This window comes from Pristiophorus japonicus, chromosome 19 (genome assembly GCF_044704955.1).
Source record: "Pristiophorus japonicus isolate sPriJap1 chromosome 19, sPriJap1.hap1, whole genome shotgun sequence".
In the NCBI taxonomy this organism is placed as follows: Eukaryota; Metazoa; Chordata; class Chondrichthyes; family Pristiophoridae; genus Pristiophorus; species Pristiophorus japonicus.
In genome coordinates, this window is record NC_091995.1 from 42296154 (window position 1) to 42324052 (window position 27899).

Genomic DNA, 27899 nt, shown 5'->3' on the forward strand with positions numbered 1-27899 from the left:
GTTGACTGTTCTCCCGGTGGCGGGCGCTCCTGGTACCAGCCCGGATTCCGGTTCACTCTGAATCATCGCTCTCCGCCGGCGGTTTGTTGCCGAGCTTGCCTCGGACGGCGACGACACGGTCGACAGTGAGCAGGCTCCTCAGGCACTGGATGACGGAAATCAGCAGGTGTTGTTTGGCGGCCACCACCTCCAGCGGCCCCTCGCCGACCAGCGGTACTGCCCCCGCCCGAAGGTCAGCCGTAAAGGCGGCGTGAGCCCGCAGGAAGTCCCTGCCCCGGGGGTGAACGTGCCTCGGGACATTGAGCAGGGCGTCCGCCACGATCTGGCACGCCACCCTGGTGTCGGGCTGGTGCCGGCTGCTGGCTTCACTCCGCAGGTAGTGGTGCATCAGGAACTCAAAGACACCGCCCGGCGGCAGCACACTCCCAGCCGGCAGCTCACAGTCGCTGGGGTCCCACACCATTCGGGGGGCTGGTGGGTCTACCAACCCACAGCGTCCGGCTGCCTCGGACTCGTGGCGCTGGGACTCCTCGCCACCGGTGCCTGTCTCACCATCAGTTTGATCTTCGGCACTGATCAGGTCCCCAGTCCCCTGTCCCTCACTCCCTGTCCTCAGGCTCCCAGTCCCCTGTCCCTCACTCCCTGTCCTCAGGTCCCCAGTCCCCTGTCCCTCACTCCCTGTCCTCAGGTCCCCAGTCCCCTGTCCCTCACTCCCTGTCCTCAGGTCCCCAGTCCCCTGTCCCTCACTCCCTGTCCTCAGGTCCCCAGTCCCCTGTCCCTCACTCCCTGTCCTCAGGTCCCCAGTCCCCTGTCCCTCACTCCCTGTCCTCAGGTCCCCAGTCCCCTGTCCCTCACTCCCTGTCCTCAGGTCCCCAGTCCCCTGTCCCTCACTCCCTGTCCCCAGGTCCCCAGTCCCCTGTCCCTCACTCCCTGTCCTCAGGTTCCCAGTCCCCTGTCCCTCACTCCCTGTCCTCAGGTCCCCAGTCCCCTGGTCCCCAGTCCCCTGTCCCTCACTCCCTGTCCTCAGGTCCCCAGTCCCCTGTCCCTCACTCCCTGTCCTCAGGTCCCCAGTCCCCTGTCCCTCACTCCCTGTCCTCAGGCTCCCAGTCCACTGTCCCTCACTCCCTGTCCTCAGGTCCCCAGTCCTGTATCCCTCACTCCCTGTCCCCAGGTCCCCAGTCCTGTATCCCTCACTCCCTGTCCTCAGGCTCCCAGTCCCCTGTCCCTCACTCCCTGTCCTCAGGTCCCCAGTCCTGTATCCCTCACTCCCTGTCCCCAGGTCCCCAGTCCCCTGTCCCTCACTCCCTGTCCTCAGGTCCCCAGTCCACTGTCCCTCACTCCCTGTCCCCAGGTCCCCAGTCCCCTGTCCCTCACTCCCTGTCCTCAGGTCCCCAGTCCTGTGTCCCTCACTCCCTGTCCTCAGGTCCCCAGTCCTGTGTCCCTCACTCCCTGTCCCCAGGTCCCCAGTCCCCTGTCCCTCACTCCCTGTCCTCAGGTCCCCAGTCCTGTGTCCCTCACTCCCTGTCCTCAGGTCCCCAGTCCCCTGTCCCTCACTCCCTGTCCCCAGGTCCCCAGTCCCCTGTCCCTCACTCCCTGTCCTCAGGTCCCCAGTCCTGTGTCCCTCACTCCCTGTCCCCAGGTCCCCAGTCCCCTGTCCCTCACTCCCTGTCCTCAGGTCCCCAGTCCTGTGTCCCTCACTCCCTGTCCCCAGGTCCCCAGACCCCTGTCCCTCACTCCCTGTCCTCAGGTCCCCAGTCCCCTGTCCCTCACTCCCTGTCCTCAGGTCCCCAGTCCCCTGTCCCTCACTCCCTGTCCTCAGGTCCCCAGTCCCCTGTCCCTCACTCCCTGTCCTCAGGTCCCCAGTCCCCTGTCCCTCACTCCCTGTCCTCAGGTCCCCAGTCCCCTGTCCCTCACTCCCTGTCCTCAGGTCCCCAGTCCCCTGTCCCTCACTCCCTGTCCCCAGGTCCCCAGTCCTGTATCCCTCACTCCCTGTCCCCAGGTCCCCAGTCCTGTATCCCTCACTCCCTGACCTCAGGTCCCCAGTCCTGTATCCCTCACTCCCTGTCCTCAGGTCCCCAGTCCCGTGTCCCTCACTCCCTGTCCTCAGGTCCCCAGTCCCCTGTCCCTCACTCCCAATCCTCAGGTCCCCAGTCCCCTGTCCCTCACTCCCTGTCCTCAGGTCCCCAGTCCTGTATCCCTCACTCCCTGTCCTCAGGTCCCCAGTCCCCTGTCCCTCACTCCCTGTCCCCAGGTCCCCAGTCCTGAGTCCCTCGCTCCCTGTGCACAGATCCCCGGTCGAGCGCCCGGTGTCAGATGCCCGCCCCCTCCCGGTGGGGCATTGCCGGCTGCCCCCATGCCACTGGCTGCCCATTGCCCCGGGTTCGGGGGGGAGCAGCAGCCTCAGCAGCCTGAAGGCTCCGTGCACGGCGTCGCGGTGCTGCTCGGCCAGTCCCAGGGCGGGGGCGCATAGCACCAGGCAGTGGGGCCGCAGGCCTCGGCAAGCCGCGAACCCCACCAGCACCCACCCGCGGTGCCCCAGGGGGGCCGGCCTGACGAAGCTGGCGGGCACGGTGTCTGTCGGCCGTGCCTCGGCCACCCGGGACACCGGCTGTGCCCCCGCCAGCCGGCTCACCAGGGCCAGCTCCTGGTCCGGGAGGCAGTCCACCACTGACACGCCGTGCCCCAGGGCCGACTGCAGCACGCAGGCCGGTTGGCGGGGCCCGGACAGCAGCAGCCCCACCCCCAGGCCCCGCAGTCGAGCCAGGGCCTCCTCCGCCCTATCCCAGGCCCAGGCCCGAGCCTGCGCCAGGCCCGCGGGAGACTCCAGCCGCAGGGTGCAGCCAGCCCGGGTCAGGGAGGGGAGCAGGCTGCGGGTCGTCACCAGGACCCGGGTCTGGCCCCCGCCCGCCGGACAGCGCAACGTGAATCCGCGGCCCAGTGGCAGCCCCTCCAGCACCAGGCTGCTGCCCACGGGTAACCCGGGCACCGTGGCCAGCAGGCCCGCCAAGCAGTCGTCCGCCAGGCCCAGCCCCGCCCCCGTCTCGCCGTCGCCCAGCCGCCGCAGGAAGTGGCAGGCCAGCCGGGTCAGGAAGGGGGCGTGCGCCGCCCCAGCCTTGCCGGCGAAGTAGGCCCCCAGCACCCGGGCCGCCCGCTCCACAGGCAAATGTGGCTCCCCGCTGCCCAAGGGGCTGAGGGCCGAGGCGCAGTGAGGGGCCAGGTGCCAGGCCAGCACCCGCCCCAGTACCTCCCGCTCCAGCCTGGCCAGTCCCCTGGCCAGCCGCCGCCGCTGCTGTGCCCCCCACCCGTCCCCTGGCCCCTGGCCCCCTGTCGCCGCCCGCACCCCCCGCAGCATCGCCGCCAGCAGGAGGATGAAGGACTTGGCTCCGTCTCCGGTGGTCCTGCAGTGAGCCGACACGCTCCGCACCATCAACCTGTGGGGAGACAGGGCAGTGCCTGAGAGCGGGCCGCAGCTCGGCACAGATAGAGAGACATATACACCCGCCCATATACCTCCGCTCATATACCCCTGGCCTGTAGGCACCGGCTCATATACCCCGCTCATATACCCCCGGCTTATATACACCCCGCTCATATATACCAGGATCATATACACTCGCTCATATACCCCAGCTCATAAACCCACCGCTCATATACCCAGACTCATATTCACCCCGCTCATATACACCCACCCATATACCCCCGCTCATATACTCCTGCCCATATAACCCCATCATATACAACCGCTACTATACCCCTGCCCATATATCACTGGCTCATATAAACCCCGTGCATACACCCCCGTTCATATACCCCCAGCTCATATACACCCGCCCATATACCCCTGTTCATATACCCCAGCTCATATACCCCCGTTCATATACCCCGGCTCATATACCCCGGCCCATATACCCCCGGCCCATATACCCCCCATTCATATACCCCCAGCTCATATACCACCGGCTCATATACACCTCGATCATATATACCACGCTCATATACACTCGCTCATATAGCCCACCACATTTATACCGGGCTCATATACCCCCGCTGATATACACACTGCTCATATACCCCCACCCTTATACCCCGCTCATACACCACTGCCCATTTACTCCCGCACATATACCCCCGCCTATATACCCCCGCTCATATACCCACGCTCATATACCCCGCCCATATATCCCCGGCCCATATACCCCCGGCTCACATACACCTGCCCATATACCCTGGCTCATATACCACCGCTCATATACCCCCGGCTCATATACCACTGCAGATATACCCCTGGCTCATATACATCCCGCTCATTTACCCCCGCTCATAGACACCACATAGGCATCCCGCTCATAGACACCCGACCCATAGACACCCGACCCATAGACTCCAGCCCATAGACTCCAGCCCATAGACACCTGGCCCGTAGACACCCGGCCCGTAGACACCCGACTCATAGACTCCAGCCCATAGACACCCGGCCCATAGACACCCGCCCATAGACACCCGACTCGTAGACACCCGGCTCGTAGACACCCGGCTCGTAGACACCCGGCTCGTAGACACCCGGCCCACAGACACCCGGCCCACAGACACCCGGCTCAGAGACACCTCATAGACTCCCGGCCCACAGACACCCGACCCGTAGACACCCGACCCGTAGACACCCGACCCGTAGACACCAGTCTCGTAGACACCAGTCTCGTAGACACCAGTCTCGTAGACACCAGTCTCGTAGACACCCGGTCCGTAGACACCCGGCCCGTAGACTCCAGCCCGTAGACACCCGGCCCATAGACACCCGGCCCACAGACACACGGCCCAAAGACACCCGGACCACAGACACCCGGCCCACAGACACCCGGCCCACAGACACCCGGCCCACAGACACCCGGCCCACAGACACCCGGCCCACAGACACCCCATAGACTCCCGGCCCACAGACACCCGGCTCATAGACACCCGGCCCACAGACACCCGGCCCACAGACACCCGGCCCACAGACACCCGGCCCTCAGACACCCGGCCCTCAGACAACCGGCCCTCAGACAACCGGCCCGTAGACACCCGGCCCGTAGACACCCGGTCCGTAGACACCCGGCCCGTAGACACCCGGCCCACAGACACCCGGCCCACAGACACCCGGCCCACAGACACCCGGCCCACAGACACCCGGCCCACAGACACCCGACCCGTAGACACCCGACCCGTGGACACCCGACCCGTGGACACCCGACCCGTGGACACCCGACCCGTGGACACCCGACCCGTGGACACCCGACCCGTGGACACCCGGCCCGTAGACACCCGGCCCGTAGACACCCGGCCCGTAGACACCCGACCCATAGACTCCCGGCCCACAGACACCCGGCCCACAGACACCCGGCCCACAGACACCCGGCCCACAGACACCCGGCCCGTAGACACCCGGCCCGTAGACACCCGGTCCGTAGACACCCGGTCCGTAGACACCCGGCCCGTAGACACCCGGCCCGTAGACACCCGGCCCACAGACACCCGGCCCACAGACACCCGACCCGTAGACACCCGACCCGTAGACACCCGACCCGTAGACACCCGACCCGTAGACACCAGTCTCGTAGACACCCGGCCCGCAGACACCCGGCCCACAGACACCCGGTCCGTAGACACCCGGTCCGTAGACACCCGGCCCGTAGACACCCGGCCCGTAGACACCCGGCCCGCAGACACCCGGCCCGCAGACACCCGGCCCGCAGACACCCGGCCCGCAGACACCCGCCCCGCAGACACCCGGCCCGCAGACACCCGGTCCGTAGACACCCGGCCCGTAGACACCCGGCCCACAGACACCCGGCCCACAGACACCCGGCCCACAGACACCCGGCCCACAGACACCCGGCCCGCAGACACCCGGCCCGTAGACACCCGACCCATAGACACCCGACCCATAGACACCCGACCCATAGACACCCGACCCATAGACTCCAGCTCATAGACACCCGACCCGTAGATACCCGACCCGTAGACACCCGACCCGTAGACACCAGTCTCGTAGACACCAGTCTCGTAGACACCAGTCTCGTAGACACCTGGTCCGTAGACACCCGGTCCGTAGACTCCAGCCCGTAGACACCCGGCCCGTAGACACCCGGTCCGTAGACACCCGGTCCGTAGACACCCGGCTCGTAGACACCCGGCCCGTAGACACCCGGCCCACAGACACCCGGCCCACAGACACCCGGCTCAGAGACACCTCATAGACTCCCGGCCCACAGACACCCGGCCCGTAGACACCCGACCCATAGACACCCGACCCATAGACACCCGACCCATTGACTCCAGCTCATAGACACCCGACCCGTAGACACCCGACCCGTAGACACCCGACCCGTAGACACCAGTCTCGTAGACACCAGTCTCGTAGACACCTGGTCCGTAGACACCCGGTCCGTAGACACCCGGCCCGTAGACTCCAGCCCGTAGACACCTGGCCCATAGACACCCGGCCCACAGACACACGGCCCAAAGACACCCGGACCACAGACACCCGGCCCACAGACACCCGGCCCACAGACACCCGGCCCACAGACACCCCATAGACTCCCGGCCCACAGACACCCGGCTCATAGACACCCGGCCCACAGACACCCGGCCCACAGACACCCGGCCCACAGACACCCGGCCCACAGACACCCGGCCCACAGACACCCGGCCCACAGACACCCGGCCCACAGACACCCCATAGACTCCCGGCCCACAGACACCCGGCTCATAGACACCCGGCCCACAGACACCCGGCCTCAGACACCCGGCCCTCAGACACCCGGCCCTCAGACACCCGGCCCTCAGACACCCGGCCCTCAGACACCCGGCCCTCAGACACCCGGCCCTCAGACACCCGGCCCTCAGACACCCGGCCCTCAGACACCCGGCCCGTAGACACCCGGCCCGTAGACACCCGACCCGTAGACATCCGGCCCGTAGACACCCGGCCCGTAGACACCCGGCCCGTAGACACCCGGCCCGTAGACACCCGGCCCGTAGACACCCGACCCGTAGACACCCGACCCGTAGACACCCGACCCATAGACACCCGGCCCACAGACACCCCATAGACTCCCGGCCCACAGACACCCGGCCCACAGACACCCGGCCCACAGACACCCGGCCCACAGACACCCGGCCCACAGACACCCGGCCCACAGACACCCGGCCCACAGACACCCGGCCCACAGACACCCGGCCCACAGACACCCGGCCCGTAGACACCCGGCCCGTAGACACCAGTCTCGCAGACACCCGGCCCGCAGACACCCGGCCCGCAGACACCCGGCCCGCAGACACCCGGCCCGCAGACACCCGGCCCGCAGACACCCGGCCTGCAGACACCCGGCCCGCAGACACCCGGCTCGTAGACACCTGGCCCTCAGACAACCGGCCCGTAGACACCCGGCCCGTAGACACCCGGTCCGTAGACACCCGGTCCGTAGACACCCGGCTCGTAGACACCCGGCCCACAGACACCCGGCCCACAGACACCCGGCCCACAGACACCCGGCCCACAGACACCCGGCCCACAGACACCCCATAGACTCCCGGCCCACAGATACCCGGCCCACAGACACCCGGCCCACAGACACCAGGCCCTCAGACAACCGGCCCGTAGACACCCGGCCCGTAGACACCCGGCCCGTAGACACCCGGCCCGTAGACACCCGGCCCGTAGACACCCGGCCCGTAGACACCCGGCTCGTAGACACCCGGCCCACAGACACCCGGCCCACAGACACCCGGCTCAGAGACACCTCATAGACTCCCGGCCCACAGACACCCGGCCCGTAGACACCCGGCCTATAGACACCCGACCCGTAGACACCCGACCCGTAGACACCCGACCCGTAGACACCCGACCCGTAGACACCCGACCCGTAGACACCCGGCCCGTAGACACCCGGCCCGTAGACACCCGGCCCGTAGACACCAGTCTCGTAGACACCAGTCTCGTAGACACCCGGCCCAGAGACACCCGGCCCGCAGACACCCCATAGACTCCCGGCCCAGACACCCGGCCCACAGACACCCGGCCCACAGACACCCGGCCCGCAGACACCCGGCCCGCAGACACCCGGCCCGCAGACACCCGGCCCGCAGACACCCGGCCCGCAGACACCCGGCCCGCAGACACCCGGCCCGCAGACACCCGGCCCGCAGACACCCGGCCCGCAGACACCCGGCCCGCAGACACCCGGTCCGTAGACACCCGGTCCGTAGACACCCGGTCCGTAGACACCCGGTCCGTAGACACCCGGCTCGTAGACACCCGGCCCACAGACACCCGGCCCACAGACACCCGGCCCGTAGACACCCGGCCCGTAGACAACCGGCCCGTAGACAACCGGTCCGTAGACACCCGGTCCGTAGACACCCGGTCCGTAGACACCCGGTCCGTAGACACCCGGCTCGTAGACACCCGGCTCGTAGACACCCGGCCCACAGACACCCGGCCCACAGACACCCGGCCCACAGACACCCCATAGACTCCCGGCCCACAGACACCCGGCCCATAGACACCCGGCCCGCAGACACCCGGCCCGCAGACACCCGGCCCGCAGACACCCGGCCCGCAGACACCCGACCCGTAGACACCCGACCCGCAGACACCCGGCCCGCAGACACCCGACCCGCAGACACCCGACCCGCAGACACCCGGCCCGTAGACACCCGACCCGTAGACACCCGACCCGTAGACACCCGACCCGTAGACACCCGGCCCACAGACACCCGGCCCACAGACACCCCATAGACTCCCGGCCCACAGACACCCGGCCCACAGACACCCGGCCCACAGACACCCGGCCCACAGACACCCGGCCCACAGACACCCGGCCCACAGACACCCGGCCCACAGACACCCGGTCCGTAGACCTACCCGGCCCGTAGACACCCGGCCCACAGACACCCGGCCCACAGACACCCGGCCCACAGACACCCGGCCCACAGACACCCGGCCCACAGACACCCGGCCCACAGACACCCGGCCCACAGACACCCGGCCCACAGACACCCGGCCCACAGACACCCGGCTCACAGACACCCGGCTCACAGACACCCGGCTCACAGACACCCGACCCATAGACACCCGGCTCAGAGACACCCGGCCCGCAGACACCCGGCCCGCAGACACCCGGCCCGCAGACACCCGGCCCGCAGACACCCGGAATCATAAACTCGCTCAAACATTCACTCCCTCCATTACTGGCTGCAGTGTGTACCATCTACAAGATACACTGCAGCAACTCATCAAGGCTCTTTCGGCAGCACCTCCCAAACCCGCGACCTCTACCACCTAGAGGGACAAGGGCAGCAGGTGCATGGGAAAACCACCACCTCCACGTTCCCTTCCAAGTTACACACCATCCTGACTTGGATAAATATCGGACGTTCCTTCATCGTCGCTGGGTCATAATCCTGTAACTCCCTGTCTAACAGCACTGTGGGAGTACCTTCACCACACGGACTGCAGCGGTTCAAGAAGGCGGCTCACTATCACCTTCTCCAGGGCAATTAGGGATGGGCAATAAATGCCGGCCTGGCCAATCGATAATCTCAAGAATTAGTCATTTAAAAAAAAATGTACAAAACACTGGTTCGCCCACAATTAGAGTGCACATCGTGAAGAGTTGGAAGTTAAACAGTCGGACTTCTTCATATCTTGGAGCAGTGGACTTTACAATATAAACCATCTCATCTCTTAGGCAGTACCTCGTATCGAGGATGATTTGCTTCCATACCAAAAAGGGATGAGTTCACAGGTGTTTCAATGAAGGACCTAATATTCCAGGTCCCAAACTACACGTTGAAGGGTGGAAGATGCCTGAGCGTGGATTTTTTTAACATGTGGTGGCTGTTGCACACCAGCCACCACACGGGGTTGACAGAGCTAGGCCTTTATCCAGTGGCAAAGATTAACCAAGACGACTGGAGATCTGCTCTACAATATGTTGTGGAAGTCTAGAACCAGCGGTCACAGTCTAAGGATAAGGGCTAAGCCATTTAGGATCAAGATGAGGAGAAACTTCTTCACTCAGAGAATTGTGAGCATGTGGAATTCTCTACCACAGAAAGTTGTGGAGGTCAGTTCGTTAGATATATTCAAAAGGGAGTTAGATATAGCCCTTACGACTAAAGGGATCAAGGGGTGTGGAGAGAAAGTAGGAAAGGGGTACTGAAGTTACATGATCAGTCATGAACTCATTGAATGGTGGTGCAGGCTCGAAGGACCGAATGGCCTACTCCTGCACCTATTTTTTATGTTTCTATGTTTCTATAAACAGGATGGCTTTGAAGTGCCGTGAGTCGAATGCTTTGTCTTCTCGAAATGTAACGTGCTTGTGCAAAGAAGTACATGAGAGGAATGACGTCAACCATGAGTGATTAAAGTCGAAGTTTAGGGGCTAGGGTAATAAACACAAGTCGAGGTATTCATTCGCTCCAGTATGGAAAGATGAGGGTTGATAAAGCCTGTTCTTCACGGAGGTTGAGAACTGTTGGGTCAGGAAGTCTTGTTTGAGGGAAGTAGCTTTGGAGTAAACCACTACAAGTGTTTACAGGAATAGTTTGCCTTCAATGGATTTGTGAACAGATCCGTCATGAGGTATTATCTGTCACATGTACCTTTGATGTAGACAAAATGTGGTGTATAAAGAAGCACGGATTTTCAATAGTCCTTCAGTGGGCTCGTAAGATAGACCTTGAAGCAGAAAGAACAGTCTTCCGTCTGGCTGAGCTAATCACTCAAACCTGTCATTGATAAACGTCTGTTTCATACACTACACTACAAAGTGCCTTGTGCTCACTTGAAATGTGTTGTTGGGAGCCAGAGAGGGAAGGTGGTTGACTGTGAACACGTACCGGGACGGTGGGACTGACATATCAAGAAAGACTGGATCAACTGGGCTTGTATTCACTGGAGTTCAGAAGAATGAGAGGGGAACTCATAGAAACGTTTAAAATTCTGATGGGTTTAGACAGGTTAGATGCAGGAAGAATGTTTCCAATGTTGGGGAAGTTCAGAACCAGGGGTCACAGTCTAGATAAGGGGAAAGCCATTTAGGACCAAGATGAGGAGAAACTTCTTCACCCAGAGTGGTGAACCTGTGGAATTCTCTACCACAGAAAGTTGTTGAGGCCAATTCACAAAATATATTTAAAAAGGAGTTAGATGTAATCCTTACTACTCGGGGGATCAAGGGGTATGGCGAGAAATCAGGAATGGGGTACTGAAGTTGCATGTTCAGCCATGAACTCATTGAATGGTGGTGCAGGCTCGAAGGGCCAAATGGCCTACTCCTGCACCTATTTTCTATGTTTCTATGTTTCTATGCGTGGCCCCATGATACAAAGGACAATACAGCCATAGAGAGTGTACCGTGTAAAGTCAGGGATGGGAAACTACACCACTGCCAGACTGGAGATGCTGGGATTATTCCCAATGGAGCAGAGAAGGCCAAGCGAGGTTTTTAAAATGAGGAAGGGTTTCCTTGAATGGCCACAGTCCGTGTGGTGAAGGTGCATCTACAGTGCTGTTAACATAAGAACATAGGAAATAGGAGCAGGAGTCGGCCATTTGGCCCCTCGAGCCTGTTTCGCCATTCAATAAGGTGATGGCTGATCTGATCCTGGGTTCAGCTCCACTTCCCTGCCCGCTCTCCATAACCCTTGACTTCCTTATCGCTCAGAAATGTTAGGTCGGGAGTTGAGCTTTGTGGCGGTTTGATACGCTGGAACGGCTCCCTGGGCACGTTGGTGTGGGACTGGAGTAACATACAGGCTCAGACCAGGTCAGGTCAACAGATTTCCTTCCCACAAGGGGCATTAGTCAACCAGGCGGGCTTTTAGGACAATCCGACAATCTCACAGCGGACTTAGTTGTCAGCTGTGGCTCAGTGGGCAGCACACTCGCCTCTGAGTCAGAAGGTTGTGGGTTCAAGTCCCACTCCAGAGACTAGAGAACATAAATCTAGGCTGACTCTCCCAGTGCACTGTCAGAGGTATCGTCTTTTGGATGACATGTTAAACCGAGGCCCCGTCTGCTCTCTCAGATGGACGTAAAAGATCCCATGGCATTATTTCGAAGAAGAGCAGGGGAGTTATCCCCGGTGTCCTGGGGCCAATATTTATCCCTCAATCAACATAACATAAACAGATTATCTGGTCATTATCACACTGCTGTTTGTGGGAGCTTGCTGTGTACAAGTTGGCTGCCGCGTATCCCGCATTACAACAGTGACTACACTTCAAAAGTACTGTAAAGCACTTTGAGACGTCCGGTGGTCGTGAAAGGCGCGATATAAATCTCTCTTTCTAACTTAGCTTTTTCTTCCCCGGATATTTTAAAACTGCATTCAAATTCTCAAATGGCCCTGTCCTTTGGATTATGAGCCCAGGCCTCTGGATGGCTGGTCCAGTAACGTATCCGCTACACCAGCGTGCCCCGTTGCAACACGGGCGCAAGGGGAGGGAGGCTGGAGCTGAGACAACTCTCGCTTTCAGATACTCCAGGAGTCACTGCTGGACGGAGACAGATCTCAGTGTTGGGCCTCTGGGCTCACCTTGCCGCTGGGTGGTCCAGTAACAGGGACTCCAAGATCCTGCAGCCGTCCCTGGTGATGAGGATATCTCCGGTGGCTCTGACGAAGAGCACCTGCCCGGCATTCGGCCCGAAGCACCGCGACACGATGTTCTCCAGGGTTTCTGCCACGTTTACCAGCTTCCCAATGTCCATCACGCTCTCAGACTGCATCTCCACACAGCACATACCCAACCTGTGTCGGAGGGAAGATACACCGTGAAAGCCAGCTCACTGAGGAGGTGGGGGGGGGACAGGGGGGGCGGGTATTGGAACATTGTATTTGTCGGAGTGAGACCTCACACTGCTGGACAGAGTAAAGCTCCCTCTACACTGTCCCATCAAACACTCCCAGGGCAGGTACATCACGGGTTAGATACAGAGTAAAGCTCCCTCTACACAGTCCCATCAAACACTCCCAGGGCAGGTACAGCACAGGTTAGATACAGAGTAAAGTTCCCTCGACACTGTCCCATCAAACAATCCCAGGGCAGGTACATCACGGGTTAGATACAGAGTAAAGCTCCCTCTACACTGTCCCATCAAACACTCCCAGGGCAGGTACAGCACAGGTTAGATACAGAGTAAAGCTCCCTCTACACTGTCTCATCAAACACTCTCAGGGCAGGTATAGCATGGGTTAGATTCAGAGTAAAGCTCCCTCTACACTGTCCCATCAAACACTCCCAGGGCAGGTACATCACGGGTTAGATACAGAGTAAAGCTCCCTCTACACTGTCCCATCAAACACTCCCAGGGCAGGTACATCACGGGTTAGATACAGAGTAAAGCTCCCTCTACACTGTCCCATCAAACAGTCCCAGGGCAGGTACATCACGGGTTAGATACAGAGTAAAGCTCCCTCTACACTGTCCCATCAAACACTCCCAGGGCAGGTACAGCACGGGTTAGATACAGAGTAAAGTTCCCTCTACACTGTCCAATCAAACACTCCCAGGGCAGGTACATCACGGGTTAGATACAGAGTAAAGCTCCCTCTACACTGTCCCATCAAGCACTCACAGGGCAGGTACATCACGGGTTAGATACAGAGTAAAGCTCCCTCTACACTGTCTCATCAAGCACTCACAGGGCAGGTACATCACAGGTTAGATACAGATTAAAGCTCCCTCTACACTGTCCCATCAAACACACCCAGGGTAGGTATAGCACGGGTTAGATACAGAGTAAAGCTCCCTCTACATTGTCCCATCAAACACTCCCAGGGTAGGTACATCACGGGTTAGATATAGAGTAAAGCTCCCTCTACACTGTCCCATCAAACACTCCCAGGGCAGGTACAGCACGGGTTCGACACATAGAACATAAGAAATAGGAGCAGGAGTAGGTCATTTGCCCCCTCGAACCTGTTCCGCTATTCAATAAGATCATGGCTGATCTGATCATGGACTCAGTTCCACTTCCCCACCCGCTCCCCATCACCCTTTACTCCCTTATCGCTCAAAAATCTGTCTATCTCTGCCTTAAATATATTCAATGACCCATTCTCCACAGTTCTCTGGGGCAGAGAATTCCACAGATTTACAACCCTCAGAGAAAAAATTTCTCCTCATCTGTTTTAAATGGACAGCCCCTTATTCTAAGATTATGTCCCCTAATTTTAGTTTCCTCTATGAGTGGAAATATCCTCTCTGCATCCACCTTGTCGAGCCCCCTCATTACATATGTTTCAATAAGATCACCTCTCATTCTTCTGAACTCCAATGTGTATAGGCCCAAACTATCCTCATCAGTCAAACCCTCATCTCCAGAATCAACCGAGTGAATCTTCTCTGAACAGCCTCCAATGCAAGTATATCCTTCCTTAAATAAGGAGACCAAAACTGTACGCAGTATGCCAGGTGTGGCCTCACCAATACCCTGTACAGTTGAAGCAGGACTTCTCTGCTTTTATATTCTATCCCCCTTGCAATAAAGGCCAACATTCCATTTGCCTTCCTGATTACTTGCTGTAACTGCATACTAACTTTTTGTGTTTCATGCACAAGGACCCCCAGGTCCCTCTGTACTGCAGCACTTTGCAATGTTTCTCCATTTAAATTATAATTTGTTTTTCTATTATTTCTGCCAAAGTGGATAACCTCACATTTTCCCACATTATACTCCACCTGCCAAATTTTTGCCCACTCACTTAGCCTGTCTATATCCCTTTGCAGATTTTTTGTGTCCTCCTCACAATTTGCTTTCCCACCCATCTTTGTATCATCAGCAAACTTGGCTACATTACACTCGGTCCCTTCATCGAAGTCATTTATATAGATTGTAAATAGCTGAGGACCCAGCACCGATCCCTGCGGCACCCCACTAATCACTGTTTGCCAACCGGAAAATGACCCATTTATCCCAACTCTCTGTTTTTTGTTAGTTAACCAATCCTCTATCCATGCTAATATATTACCCCCAACCCCGTGAGCTTTTATTTTGTGTAGTAACCTCTTATGTGGCACCTTATTGAATGCCTTCTGGAAATCCAAATACATCACATCTACTGGTTCCCCCTTATCCACCCTGTTCATTACATCCTCAAAGAACTCCAGCAAATTTGACAAACATAATTTCCCTTTCATACAACCAAGCTCCCTCTACACTGTCCCATCAAACAATCCCAAGGCAGGTACAGCATGGGTTAGAAAGAGAGTAAAGCTCCCTCTACACTGTCCCATCAAACAATCCCAAGGCAGGTACAGCATGGGTTAGAAAGAGAGTAAAGTTCCCTCTGCACTGTCTCATCAAACAATCCCAAGGCAAGTACATCACGGGTTAGATATAGAGTAAAGCTCCCTCTACACTGTCCCATCAAACACTCCCAGGGCAGGTACAGCACGGGTTCGACACATAGAACATAAGAAATAGGAGCAGGAAAAGGTCATTTGCCCCCTCGAACCTGTTCCGCTATTCAATAAGATGATGGCTGATCTGATCATGGACTCAGTTCCACTTCCCCACCCGCTCCCCATCACCCTTTACTCCCTTATCGCTCAAAAATCTGTCTATCTCTGCCTTAAATATATTCAATGACCCATTCTCCACAGTTCTCTGGGGCAGAGAATTCCACAGATTTACAACCCTCTGAGAGAAAAAATTTCTCCTCATCTGTTTTAAATGGACGGCCCCTTATTCTAAGATTATGTCCCCTAATTTTAGTTTCCTCTATGAGTGGAAATATCCTCTCTGCATCCACCTTGTCGAGCCCCCTCATTACATATGTTTCAATAAGATCACCTCTCATTCTTCTGAACTCCAATGTGTATAGGCCCAAACTATCCTCATCAGTCAAACCCTCATCTCCAGAATCAACCGAGTGAATCTTCTCTGAACAGCCTCCAATGCAAATATATCCTTCCTTAAATACGGAGACCAAAACTGTACGCAGTACTCCAGGTGTGGCCTCACCAATACCCTGTACAGTTGTAGCAGGACTTCTCTGCTTTTATACTCTATCCCCCTTGCAATAAAGGCCAACATTCCATTTGCCTTCCTGATTACTTGCTGTACATGCATACTAACTTTTTGTGTTTCATGCACAAGGACCCCCACGTCCCTCTGTACTGCAGCACTTTGCAATGTTTCTCCATTTAAATTATAATTTGTTTTTCTATTATTTCTGCCAAAGTGGATAACCTCACATTTTCCCACATTATACTCCACCTGCCAAATTTTTGCCCACTCACTTAGCCTGTCTATATCCCTTTGCAGATTTTTTGTGTCTTCCTCACAATTTGCTTTCCCACCCATCTTTGTATCATCAGCAAACTTGGCAACATTACACTCGGTCCCTTCATCCAAGTCATTAATATAGATTGTAAATAGCTGAGGACCCAGCACCGATCCCTGCGGCACCCCACTGATCACTGTTTGCCAACCGGAAAATGACCCATTTATCCCGACTCTCTGTTTTTTGTTAGTTAACCAATCCTCTATCCATGCTAATATATTACCCCCAACCCCGTGAGCTTTTATTTTGTGTAGTAACCTCTTATGTGGCACCTTATTGAATGCCTTCTGGAAATCCAAATACATCACATCTACTGGTTCCCCCTTATCCACCCTGTTCATTACATCCTCAAAGAACTCCAGCAAATTTGACAAACATAATTTCCCTTTCATACAACCAAGCTCCCTCTACACTGTCTCATCAAACAATCCCAAGGCAGGTACAGCACGGGTTAGATACAGAGTAAAGCTCCTTCTACACTGTCCCATCAAACATTCCCAGGGCAGGTACATCACGGGTTAGATACAGAGTAAAGCTCCCTCTACACTGTCCCATCAAACACTCCCAGGGCAGGTACAGCAAGGGTTAGAATAAAGCTCGTTGCTCAGTACCCCAACCCCAGACCGTACTGTGATATTTCTTTGATTGATGAGAAGTTGCACTGGTGTTTCAGGCTGTGGTCAGGAGGGGTGCTTAAGGGAAGCTGATGTCTGCATGGGCCCGGTGTGCTCCTTTGACAAAGGCTGTCTCCCAAAGTCAGAAGGTTGTTGGTTCAAGTCCCACTCCAGGAACTTGAGCACATAAATCTAGGCTGACACTAGTGCAGTACTGAGGGAGTGCTACAGTGTCGGAGGTGCCGTCGGATGAGACGTTAAATCAAGGCCCTGTCTGCTCGCTCAGGTGGATGTAAAAGATCCCACGGCACTATTTAGAAGAAGAGCAGGGGAGTTATCCCTGGTGTCCTGGACAATATTTATCCCTCAATCAACATCACAAAAACAGATTATCTGGGTCATTATCACATTGCTGTTTGTGGGAGCTTGCTGTGCGTAATATGGCTGCTGTGCTTCCTACATTACAACACTGACTACACTCCAAAAGTACTTCATTGGCTGTAAAGCGTTTTGAGACGTGCGGTGGTTGTGAAAGGCACTATATAAATCCAAGGTTTTCTGCTTTGTATTTTTATGACTGCCTACATTATATGGAGTTCCTCACGGTATTCTTTTTTTTTTCTCAAACTGAGGGCCAGGACCAGGCAGTGGGTGCTGAGCAGTCCCAGTGCGTGGCGACGCACCTTCCCATGACGAGCATCTCGGTAGATGTCAGCTCCCCAGTGTAGATGCTTCCGTCACACTGAATGATGTCCAAGCTCAATGTGACCAGGGCGTTCCTGGGGCAACGGCTGCTGAAAGACGCACCCCGGGGTCGGCAATGCGAGCACGCGCTCCCTACATCCCGGGGGCTCGGGGGCTACCACCATTCGGCTGCGGAGAGGCCCGAAAGCCCCACCCCTCAGCCAGGCTGAGATTGGCCAGCTAAAACGGTGCTTACCTGGACAGAGGGGAGGTGGGATGTGAGCCTACAGCGGCAGAGGGAGCACTCCATACTGAGGACATAGGAGCAGGAGGAGGCCATTCAGCCCCTCGAGTCAGTTCCACCATTCAATCAGACCGTGGCTGATCTGTAACCTAACTCCATCCACCCACCTTGGTTCCAGATCCTTTAATAACCTTCCCCAACAATTAATCATTTTAAATCTGAGAGCGGTAGATTTTTGCTAATCAAGGGCATAAGAGGACATGGAGCCGAGGTGGGGTGGGTGCAGTTAAGATACCGATCAGCCACAGTCTCACTGAATAGCAGAACAGGCTCGAGGGGCTGAATGGCCTCCTCCTGTTCCTGTGTCCCTTGCCTAAAAACAGTCGATCAATCTCAGTTTTGAAATTTACAATTGCCCCCCGGCCTCAGCAGCTTTTTGGGGGAGCGACTTCTAGATATCCTCTACCCTTTGTGTGAAGAAGTGTTTCCTGACATCACCCCTGAACGGCCTTGCACTAATTATTAGGCAAGAAGAAACTCAAACATAGAAACATAGAAAATTAGTGCAGGAGTAGGCCATTCGTCCCTTCAACAAGGTGGGTGATCACCCACCCCAGCACCTCCCCCCCACGCCCCCTTCACACCCCCCCCCCCCGACCCTCCAGCCACAAGGACCACATACAACTCCCTCCCGAACACATCCAATGAACCGGCATCAACAACTCTCCGCGGCAGGGAACCCCACAGGCCAACAACTCCCCGAGTGAAGAAGTCTCCCAATCCCAGCCCCAAACAGCCCACCCGCCATCCCCAGACCGTGCCCCCCACCCCCCCGGCTCTGGACCCACCCAACACCGGGAACACTCCCCCCGCACCCAACCCGCCCCGTCCCGTCAGAATCCTTCCCAAATGCCGAACACCCCCGGATATCGAGTCCCCAGCCCCGGCCACCCCGGAGCCACGCCCCCGCGACGCCAACCACACCATATCCACCAACCGCCATCTGCGCAGTCAACCCATCCACCCCGCTCCGAACACTCCCCGCACCGAGGCACAGAGCCCCCAGGCCCGCCCCTCCAACACACTTCGCCCCCCCAGACCTTCGCTGCAATGTGGCCCCTCCCGTCCCCCGCCCTGGATTTCTCCGCCCCCCACCTCCACCACTCTCCCCTCCATCCCCCGCCCACGTCTCCCCTCCACTTCCCTCTGCCTCCCCGCACAGGATCCCACCTCGGGGGCGGCAACCTTCTGGGGCCGGGAATTTTAGCCCCCAGCGTGGAAGTCCTGCTCCCGCCGCAGAATTGGCTAACCACCCCTCAATGGAAGCGGAGTATAATTTCCCACACTCCACTTCCTTTGGGGGCAGTTACCGGGGCACGATTGGATGCTCCTGTGACAGTTTGAACTGGTGCTCTCCACTCTCCCGTCCTGTGACAGTTTGAACTGGTGCTCTCCACTCTCTGTCCTGTGACAGTTTGAACTGGTGCTCTCCACTCTCCGTCCTGTGACAGTTTGAACTGGTGCTCTCCACTCTCCGTCCTGTGACAGTTTGAACTGGTGCTCTCCACTCTCTGTCCTGTGACAGTTTGAACTGGTGCTCTCCACTCTCTGTCCTGTGACAGTTTGAACTGGTGCTCTCCACTCTCTGTCCTGTGACAGTTTGAACTGGTGCTCTCCACTCTCTGTCCTGTGACAGTTTGAACTGGTGCTCTCCACTCTCTGTCCTGTGACAGTTTGAACTGGTGCTCTCCACTCTCTGTCCTGTGACAGTTTGAACTGGTGCTCTCCACCCTCTGTCCTGTGACAGTTTGAACTGGTGCTCTCCACTCTCTGTCCTGTGACAGTTGGAACTGGTGCTCTCCACTCTCCCGTCCTGTGACATTGTGAACTGGTGCTCTCCACTCTCTGTCCTGTGACAGTTGGAACTGGTGCTCTCCACTCTCTGTCCTGTGACAGTTTGAACTGGTGCTCTCCACTCTCCCGTCCTGTGACATTGTGAACTGGTGCTCTCCACTCTCTGTCCTGTGACAGTTGGAACTGGTGCTCTCCACTCTCTGTCCTGTGACAGTTTGAACTGGTGCTCTCCAATCTCTCTCCTGTGACAGTTTGAACTGGTGCTCTCCACTCTCTGTCCTGTGACAGTTTGAACTGGTGCTCTCCACTCTCCCGTCCTGTGACAGTTTGAACTGGTGCTCTCCACTCTCTGTCCTGTGACAGTTGGAACTGGTGCTCTCCACTCTCTGACATGCGACAGTTGGAACTGGTGCTCTCCACTTTCTGTCCTGTGACAGTTGGAACTGGTGCTCTCCACTCTCTGTCCTGTGACAGTTTGAACTGGTGCTCTCCACTCTCTGTCCTGTGACAGTTGGAACTGGTGCTCTCCACTCTCTGTCCTGTGACAGTTGGAACTGGTGCTCTCCACTCTCTGTCCTGTGACAGTGTGAACTGGTGCTCTCCACTCTCTGACATGCGACAGTTGGAACTGGTGCTCTCCACTCTCTGTCCTGTGACAGTTTGAACTGGTGCTCTCCACTCTCTCTCCTGTGACAGTTTGAACTGGTGCTCTCCACTCTCTGTCCTGTGACAGTTGGAACTGGTGCTCTCCACTCTCTGTCCTGTGACAGTGTGAACTGGTGCTCTCCACTCTCTGACATGCGACAGTTGGAACTGGTGCTCTCCACTCTCTGTCCTGTGACAGTTTGAACTGGTGCTCTCCACTCTCTCTCCTGTGACAGTTTGAACTGGTGCTCTCCACTCTCTGTCCTGTGACAGTTGGAACTGGTGCTCTCCACTCTCCCGTCCTGTGACAGTTTGAACTGGTGCTCACCACTCTCTGTCCTGTGACAGTTGGAACTGGTGCTCTCCACTCTCTGTCCTGTGACAGTTTGAACTGGTGCTCTCCACTCTCTGTCCTGCGACAGTTTGAACTGGTGCTCTCCACTCTCTGTCCTGAGACAGTTTGAACTGGTGCTCTCCACTCTCCCGTCCTGTGACAGTTTGAACTGGTGCGCTCCACTCTCCCGTCCTGTGACAGTTAGATCTGGTGCTCTCCACTCTCTGTCCTGTGACAGTTTGAACTGGTGCTCTCCACTCTCTGTCCTGTAACAGTTTGAACTGGTGCTCTCCACTCTCCCGTCCTGTGACAGTTTGAACTGGTGCTCTCCACTCTCTGTCCTGTGACAGTTTGAACTGGTGCTCTCCACTCTCTGTCCTGTGACAGTTTGAACTGGTGCTCTCCACTCTCTGTCCTGTGACAGTTTGAACTGGTGCTCTCCACTCTCTGTCCTGTAACAGTTTGAACTGGTGCTCTCCACTCTCCCGTCCTGTGACAGTTTGAACTGGTGCTCTCCACTCTCTGTCCTGTGACAGTTTGAACTGGTGCTCTCCACTCTCTGTCCTGTGACAGTTTGAACTGGTGCTCTCCACTCTCTGTCCTGTGACAGTTTGAACTGGTGCTCTCCACTCTCTGTCCTGTGACAGTTTGAACTGGTGCTCTCCACTCTCTCTCCTGTGACAGTTTGAACTGGTGCTCTCCACTCTCTCTCCTGTGACAGTTTGAACTGGTGCTCTCCACTCTCTCTCCTGTGACAGTTGGAACTAGTGATCTCCACTCTCTCTCCTGTGACAGTTGGAACTAGTGATCTCCACTCTCTCTCCTGTGACAGTTGGAACTAGTGATCTCCACTCTCTCTCCTGTGACAGTTGGAACTAGTGATCTCCACTCTCTCTCCTGTGACAGTTTGAACTGGTGCTCTCCACTCTCTCTCCTGTGACAGTTGGAACTGGTGCTCTCCACTCTCTGTCCTGTGACAGTTGGAACTAGTGATCTCCACTCTCTCTCCTGTGACAGTTGGAACTAGTGATCTCCACTCTCTCTCCTGTGACAGTTTGAACTGGTGCTCTCCACTCTCTGTCCTGTGACAGTTTGAACTGGTGCTCTCCACTCTCCCGTCCTGTGACAGTTGGAACTGGTGCTCTCCACTCTCTGTCCTGTGACAGTTTGAGGGCAGTGAGTAATGTAGCTCGGAGACTCTTAAACAGGGTGATGGGCACGTGTTGAATGCCCAACTAAACAAAAAACAAAGCTAATTGCAGCTTGTTTTAAAATCCATGGCCTCACCCTTCCCCATCTCTGTAACCTCCTCCATCCCCACAACCCTCTGAGATCTCTGCGCGCCTCCAATTCTGGCCACTTACACATCCCCGATTTTAATCACTCCACCATCGGTGGCCGTGCCTTCAGCTGCCTGGGCCCCAAGCTCTGGAACTCCCTCCCTAAACCTCTCCGCCTCTCCCTCCCTCTTCTCCTTGAAGACGCTCCTTAAAACCTAACTCTTTAACCAAGCTTTTGGTCACCTGTCCTAATATCTCCTTACATGGCTCAGTGTCAAATGTTGTTTGATCATCACCCCGATGAAGCGCCTTGGGACCTTTTAATACATTAAGTGCTCTATATAAAAGTAAAAGAATTACATTTATATAGCGCCTTTTACGACCACCGGATGTCTCAAAGCGCTTTACAGCCAATGAAGTACTTTTGGAGTGTAGTCACTGTTGTAATATGGGAAACGCGGCAGCCAATTTACGCACAGCAAGCTCCCACAAACAGCAATGAGATAATGACCAGATAATCTGTTTTCAGTTAGGTTGAGGGAGGGATAAATATTGGCCAGGACACCGGGAATAACTCCCCTGCTCTTCTTCAAAATAGTGGCCGTGGGGATCTTTTACGTCCATCTGAGTGAGCAGACGGGGCCTCAGTTTAACGTCTCATCCAAAAGACGGCACCTCCAACAGTGCAGCGCTCCCTCAGCACTGCCCTGGGAGTGTCAGCCTAGATTTATATGCTCAAGTCCCTGGAGTGGTGACTCAGCTACCCACTGAGCCACCTATAAATACAAGTTGTGTGTGATCAATTGCAAGCACTTGTTCCAGCTCGCGACGCCCTCAAGCGGACACAGCCGCTCAGTCAGGCAGCATTCTGTTTGCACTGCTGTCTACCATTGCCTCGCACTGTGCTTTCATTCTCTCCCCTGAAGGCAGGGGCGCGACCTTCTGCCCCTACCCACACAGCCATGCTTCACGTGCAAGACTCAGTGGTCAAAGTTTGGTGCTGTGGGGAGGGGAGGGGGAGGGGATGGGAGGGGGGGGGATGGGAGGGGATGGGAGGGGGAGGGGGAGGGGGAGGGGGAGGGGGAGGGGGAGGGGAGCTTTCGACCATGGCGGGGATTACCACAACCAAGCTGCCCTCACACAGCACCTTGGCTAGTGATCAAGGAAGGGAAGCATTGGCTGAATTCACCCCCAAACCCAGTGTCCGGCTAATTCAACACTGAACTACCTCAGGTGTCAGCAGTGGCTCAGTGGGTAGCACCCTCGCCTCTGTGTCAGGAGGTTGTGGGTTCAAGTCCCACTCCAGAAACTGGAGCACAAAAATCCCAGTGCAGTACCGATGGAGCGCCGCAATGTCAGAGGTGCCGTATTTCGGGTGAGACGTTAAACCAAGGCCCTGTCTGCTCTCCCACATGAATGGAAAAGATCCCATGGCATTATTTCGAAGAAAAGCAGGGGGAGTTATCCCCGGTGTCCTATAGCCAATATTTATTCCTCAATCAACATAACAAAAACCAATCATCTGGGTCATTATACATTGCTGTCTGTGTGCAATTTAGCTGCCGCGTTTCCCACATTATAACAGTGACTACACTTCAAAAAAGTACTTCATTGGTTGTAAAGTGCTTTGGAATGTCCTGAGGTCATGAAAAGTGCTGTATAAATTACTGTCAACTCAGCTAAATCAACACAGACCAGTGGACTGTGAACCCCCTTGCTGGTTAATGGTGCTTCCCACAGGTACTCACCTCCAGGCTGAGAACGTGTTAGCGAGGAATGTTCAGAACTGTTCAGCTGTTGCCTCACGGTTGTAGGGCAGGTGATGAAATCCTGTGCAGCAGGTTAGGTTCGCAAGTCATTGTGCCTGGTCCACGAAAAGCAAAAATCACCAGATAAGTGAAACTCGATTGCGGAGAAAGTTTCATTTTAAAAAGGCGAGCTTTTCTACAGCACCCCTTACCTCAGGGCGTCTCAAAGCGCTTTTCAGCCAATGAAGTACTTTTTGAAGTACAGTCACTGTTGTAATGTGCGATAGCCAATTTGCGCACAGCAAGGTTCCATAAACAGCAATGTGATAATGACCAGATAATCTGTTTTAATGATGCTGATTGAGGGATAAATATTGCCCAGGACACCAGGGATAACTCCCCTGCTCTTCTTCAAAATAGTACCATGGGATCTTTAACATCCACCTGAGAGAGCAGACGGGGCCTTGGTTTAACGTCTCATCTGAAAGACGGCACGTCTGACAGTGCAGCGCTCCTTCAGCACTGCCCTGGAGTGTTAGTCAAGATTTATGTGCTCAAGTCCCTGGAGTGGGACTTGAACCCACAACCTTCTGACTCAGAGGCGAGTGTGCTGCCCACTGAGCCACAGCTGACACCTGTTGGTCAGAAGTAAAAGGTTTTATCGGGTTCGACTGAGAGTCACCAACCACGCATGCCATGCTTAAACCGTGCAGTGCTCTGGTCAGAACGCACCTTCAGTACTGTGTCCAGTCTTTGGTCAACGAGACACAGGGGAAACAGTCAAGCCACAGAGGCAGTGTAACGAGGAGTGACCAGATTGATCCTAAGCATCAGAGAACGGAGTTACAGGAAACAACAACTTGTATTTATTTATACAGTGCCTTTAAATGTAGTAAAATGTCTCAAGATGCTTCACAGGAGCGATTATCAGACACAAATAATCACCGAGCCAAAGAAGGGCACATTAGGACAGCTGACCAATAGCTGGGTCAGTGGTAGGTTTTATGGAGGGTTTCAAAGGAGGAGAGAGAGGCGGAGAGTTTTTGACAGGGAATTCCAGAGCTTTGGCAGCTGAAGGCTCGGCCACCAATGGCGGGGTGAAGGGAGTGGGGGAGGCAGGAGAGGCCAGTGAGAGGAACGCAGATATCTCGGGGGGCTGTAGAACTGGTGTAGGTTACATAGACAGGGAGGCCATGGAGGGGTTTGAACGCGAGGATGCGAATTTTGAAATCGAGGTGTTGCCGGAGCGGGAGCCAGTGTAAGTCAGCGAGCACAGGGGCCGGGGGGGGAGGTGGTGATGGGGTGAGCGGGACTTGAGTTTGATGAGTTCAAGTTTATGGAGAATGTATACTACAAGACGGAAGGAACTTGAGCATTTGAGTTTTTAACATAGGTAACTAATCGGTTACATTACTGAGGTACACAAGATGGTAAAACGTATCGAAAGATTAAATCTGGAACACTACTTTAAATTAAACTGAAAGTTGGACCAGGTAGGCAATTGCCATTTTGTAATGTATTTGCTTCATGGGTTCTTTGCTTAAGAATTAATTGCAACACATTGCTATTAAGAACTAGTTGGTTTATTAACAAACGTTTAACAATCACACTACACATTACCAGTTTATCCAGCAGGCTCACAACTGCATACCTCATCGTGGATCCCCCAAACCCAACTGGCTGGGGTTTTATTGAGTCTTGTGAACATCACGTGACTGGCTAGGCCACCCACAATGCAACATACAATAAACTAATGATGTCAGGAAATTTGTCACGCAAAAAGTGGTCAATGGATTGAACAGATTAATGGATGTGTGAAGACATGAAGCCTGCAATCATAGAATCATAGCATGGTTACAGCACAGAAGGAGGCCATTTGGCCCGTCGAGCCTGTGCCGGAATCGTTTAATAGCTAGTAGTGATACCCGCCCTTCTAGATGGCTCAGAGACGTGGACCATATACAGTAGACATCTCAAATCGCTGGAGAAATACCACCAACAATGTCTCCGCAAGATCCTGCAAATCCCCTGGGAGGACAGACGCACCAACGTCAGTGTTCTCGATCAGGCCAACATCCCCAGCATCGAAGCACTGACCACACTCGACCAGCTCCGTTGGGTGGGCCACATTGTTCGCAAGCCCGACACAAGACTCCCAAAGCAAGCACTCTACTTGGAACTCCTACACAGCAAGCGAGCCCCAGGTGGGCAGAGGAAACGTTTCAAGGACACCCTCAAAGCCTCCCTGATAAAGTGCAACATCCCCACCGACACCTGGGAGACCCTGGCCCAAGACCACCCAAAGTGAAGGAAGTGCATCCAGGAGGGTGCTGAGCACCTCGAGTTTCATCGCCGAGAACATGCAGAAACCAAGCGCAGGCAGCGGAAGGAGCGTGTGGCAAACCAGACTCCCCACCCACCCTTTCCTTCAACCACTGCCTGTCCCACCTGTGACAGAGACTGTAATTCCTGTATTGGACTGTTCAGCCACCTGAGCACTCACTTTTAGGGTGGATGAGGCACTGTTCCTCGAGCTTCCGATGGAAGAGTGTAAGAGGCCGAGGACAGAAAGGCCAGAGTGGAAGTGTCAACATTGTGGTCAATATTGGGTCAGTATTGTGGACAATATTGTGGTCAGTATTGGGTCAATATTGGGGTCAATATTGGGTCAGCATTGTGGTCAATATTGGGTCAGTATTGTGGACAATATTGTGGTCAATATTGTGGTCAGTATTGTGGACAATATTGGATCAATATTGGGGTCAATATTGGGTCAGTATTGGGTCACTATTGGGTCAGTATTGGGTCAACATTGTGGTCAATATTGGGTCAGTATTGGGTCAACATTGTGGTCAATATTGGGGTCAATATTGAGGTCAACATTGGGTCAGTATTGGGGACAATATTGGGGTCAATATTAGGTTAACATTGGGGTCAATATTGGGGTCAATATTGGGTCAGTATTGGGTCAACATTGTGGTCAATATTGGGGTCAATATTGGGTCAGTACTGGGTCAACATTGGGGTCAATATTGAGGTCAATATTGGGTCAGTATTGGGGACAATATTGGGGTCAATATTAGGTCAATATTGGGGTCAATATTGGGTCAGTATTGGGTCACTATTGGGTCAGTATTGGGTCAACATTGTGGTCAATATTGGGGTCAATATTGGGTCAGTATTGGGTCAACATTGTGGTCAATATTGGGGTCAACATTGGGTCAGTATTGGGGACAATATTGGGGTCAATATTAGGTCAATATTGGGTCAGTATTGGGTCAACATTGTGGTCAATATTGGGGTCAATATTGGGTCAGTATTGGGTCAACATTGGGGACAATATTGGGGTCAATATTAGGTCAATATTGGGGTCAATATTGGTCAGTATTGGGTCAACATTGTGGTCAATATTGGGTCAGAATTGGGTCAACATTGTGGTCAATATTGGGTCAGTATTGGGTCAACATTGTGGTCAATATTGGGTCAGTATTGGGGACAATATTGGGGTCAGTATTGGGTCAATATTGTGGTCAATATTGGGTCAATATTGTGGACAATATTGGGGTCAATATTGGGGACAATATTGGGGTAAATATTGGGTCAATATTGTGGTCAATATTGGGGTAAATATTGGGTCAATATTGTGGTCAATATTGGGGTAAGTATTGGGTCAATATTAGATCAATATTGGGTCATCATTGTGGTCAATATTGGGAGCAGTGACAACCTGCAGCTCCCAGGGCTGGTGGCAGCCCCTCAATGCCCACTTGCTGAGCCTACATCTGGCTGGCAAGGTCTGGTAGTCACAAGCTGGCAGAAATCAGGGGGTTGCTGACCTTTTACCTCAGTTGAGGGTTGGCTGGATTTCCCTTTGTTTCTCTCTCTCAGGCGGCTCCTCGGGCAGTCCGGCTCCGGAAGGACTCGTCCCGCAACCAACACGTGACCGCGGCGGGCCGACGTGCGCGCGCCCCGTCACGAGCCCGGTCCAGGGCCCTCCATCTTGGTACAGGTGGAGAATGCAGCGGTTTAAGCGGCGCGGAGCCGCCATGTTGGGAAAGGGAAATCCGGACAGCCGTGTGCGTCACAAAAGGGCAGTTGGGCAGCCATTTTGCTATTGGAGGACGTGGCAGCCATGTTGGTAAAGGGAAATCAGGAC

At 55.3% G+C, this 27899-nt stretch overlaps 1 protein-coding gene across 1 annotated transcript; it reads right to left on the reverse strand.

Annotated features, from left to right (window-relative positions):
* Positions 1-45: 45 nt before the first annotated feature.
* bbs10 (Bardet-Biedl syndrome 10) lies at positions 46-27664 on the reverse strand. The gene is made up of 5 exons (XM_070862032.1): positions 27580-27664; positions 23744-23859; positions 12588-12800; positions 2239-3431; positions 46-642 (listed from the first exon to the last, which is right to left on the reverse strand). Exons 3-5 carry the CDS (start codon positions 12791-12793, stop codon positions 53-55), a joined length of 1989 nt encoding a protein of 662 aa, XP_070718133.1. The 5' UTR covers positions 12794-12800; positions 23744-23859; positions 27580-27664; the 3' UTR covers positions 46-52.
* Positions 27665-27899: the final 235 nt, after the last annotated feature.

What these genes read in the sequence shown, in the direction of transcription:
- bbs10 (XM_070862032.1), bottom strand. Translation starts at nt 12,793, where the DNA reads ATGTGCTGTGTGGAGATGCAGTCTGAGAGCGTGATGGACATTGGGAAG. An exon ending in CTGGACCACCCAGCGGCAAG is followed by an intron (nt 3,432 to 12,587) that starts GTGAGCCCAGAG and finishes GTCTCCCCACAG; the next exon opens with GTTGATGGTGCGGAGCGTGT. An exon ending in TGGGGACCTGGGGACAGGGA is followed by an intron (nt 643 to 2,238) that starts GTGAGGGACAGG and finishes ACCTGAGGACAG; the next exon opens with GGAGTGAGGGACAGGGGACT.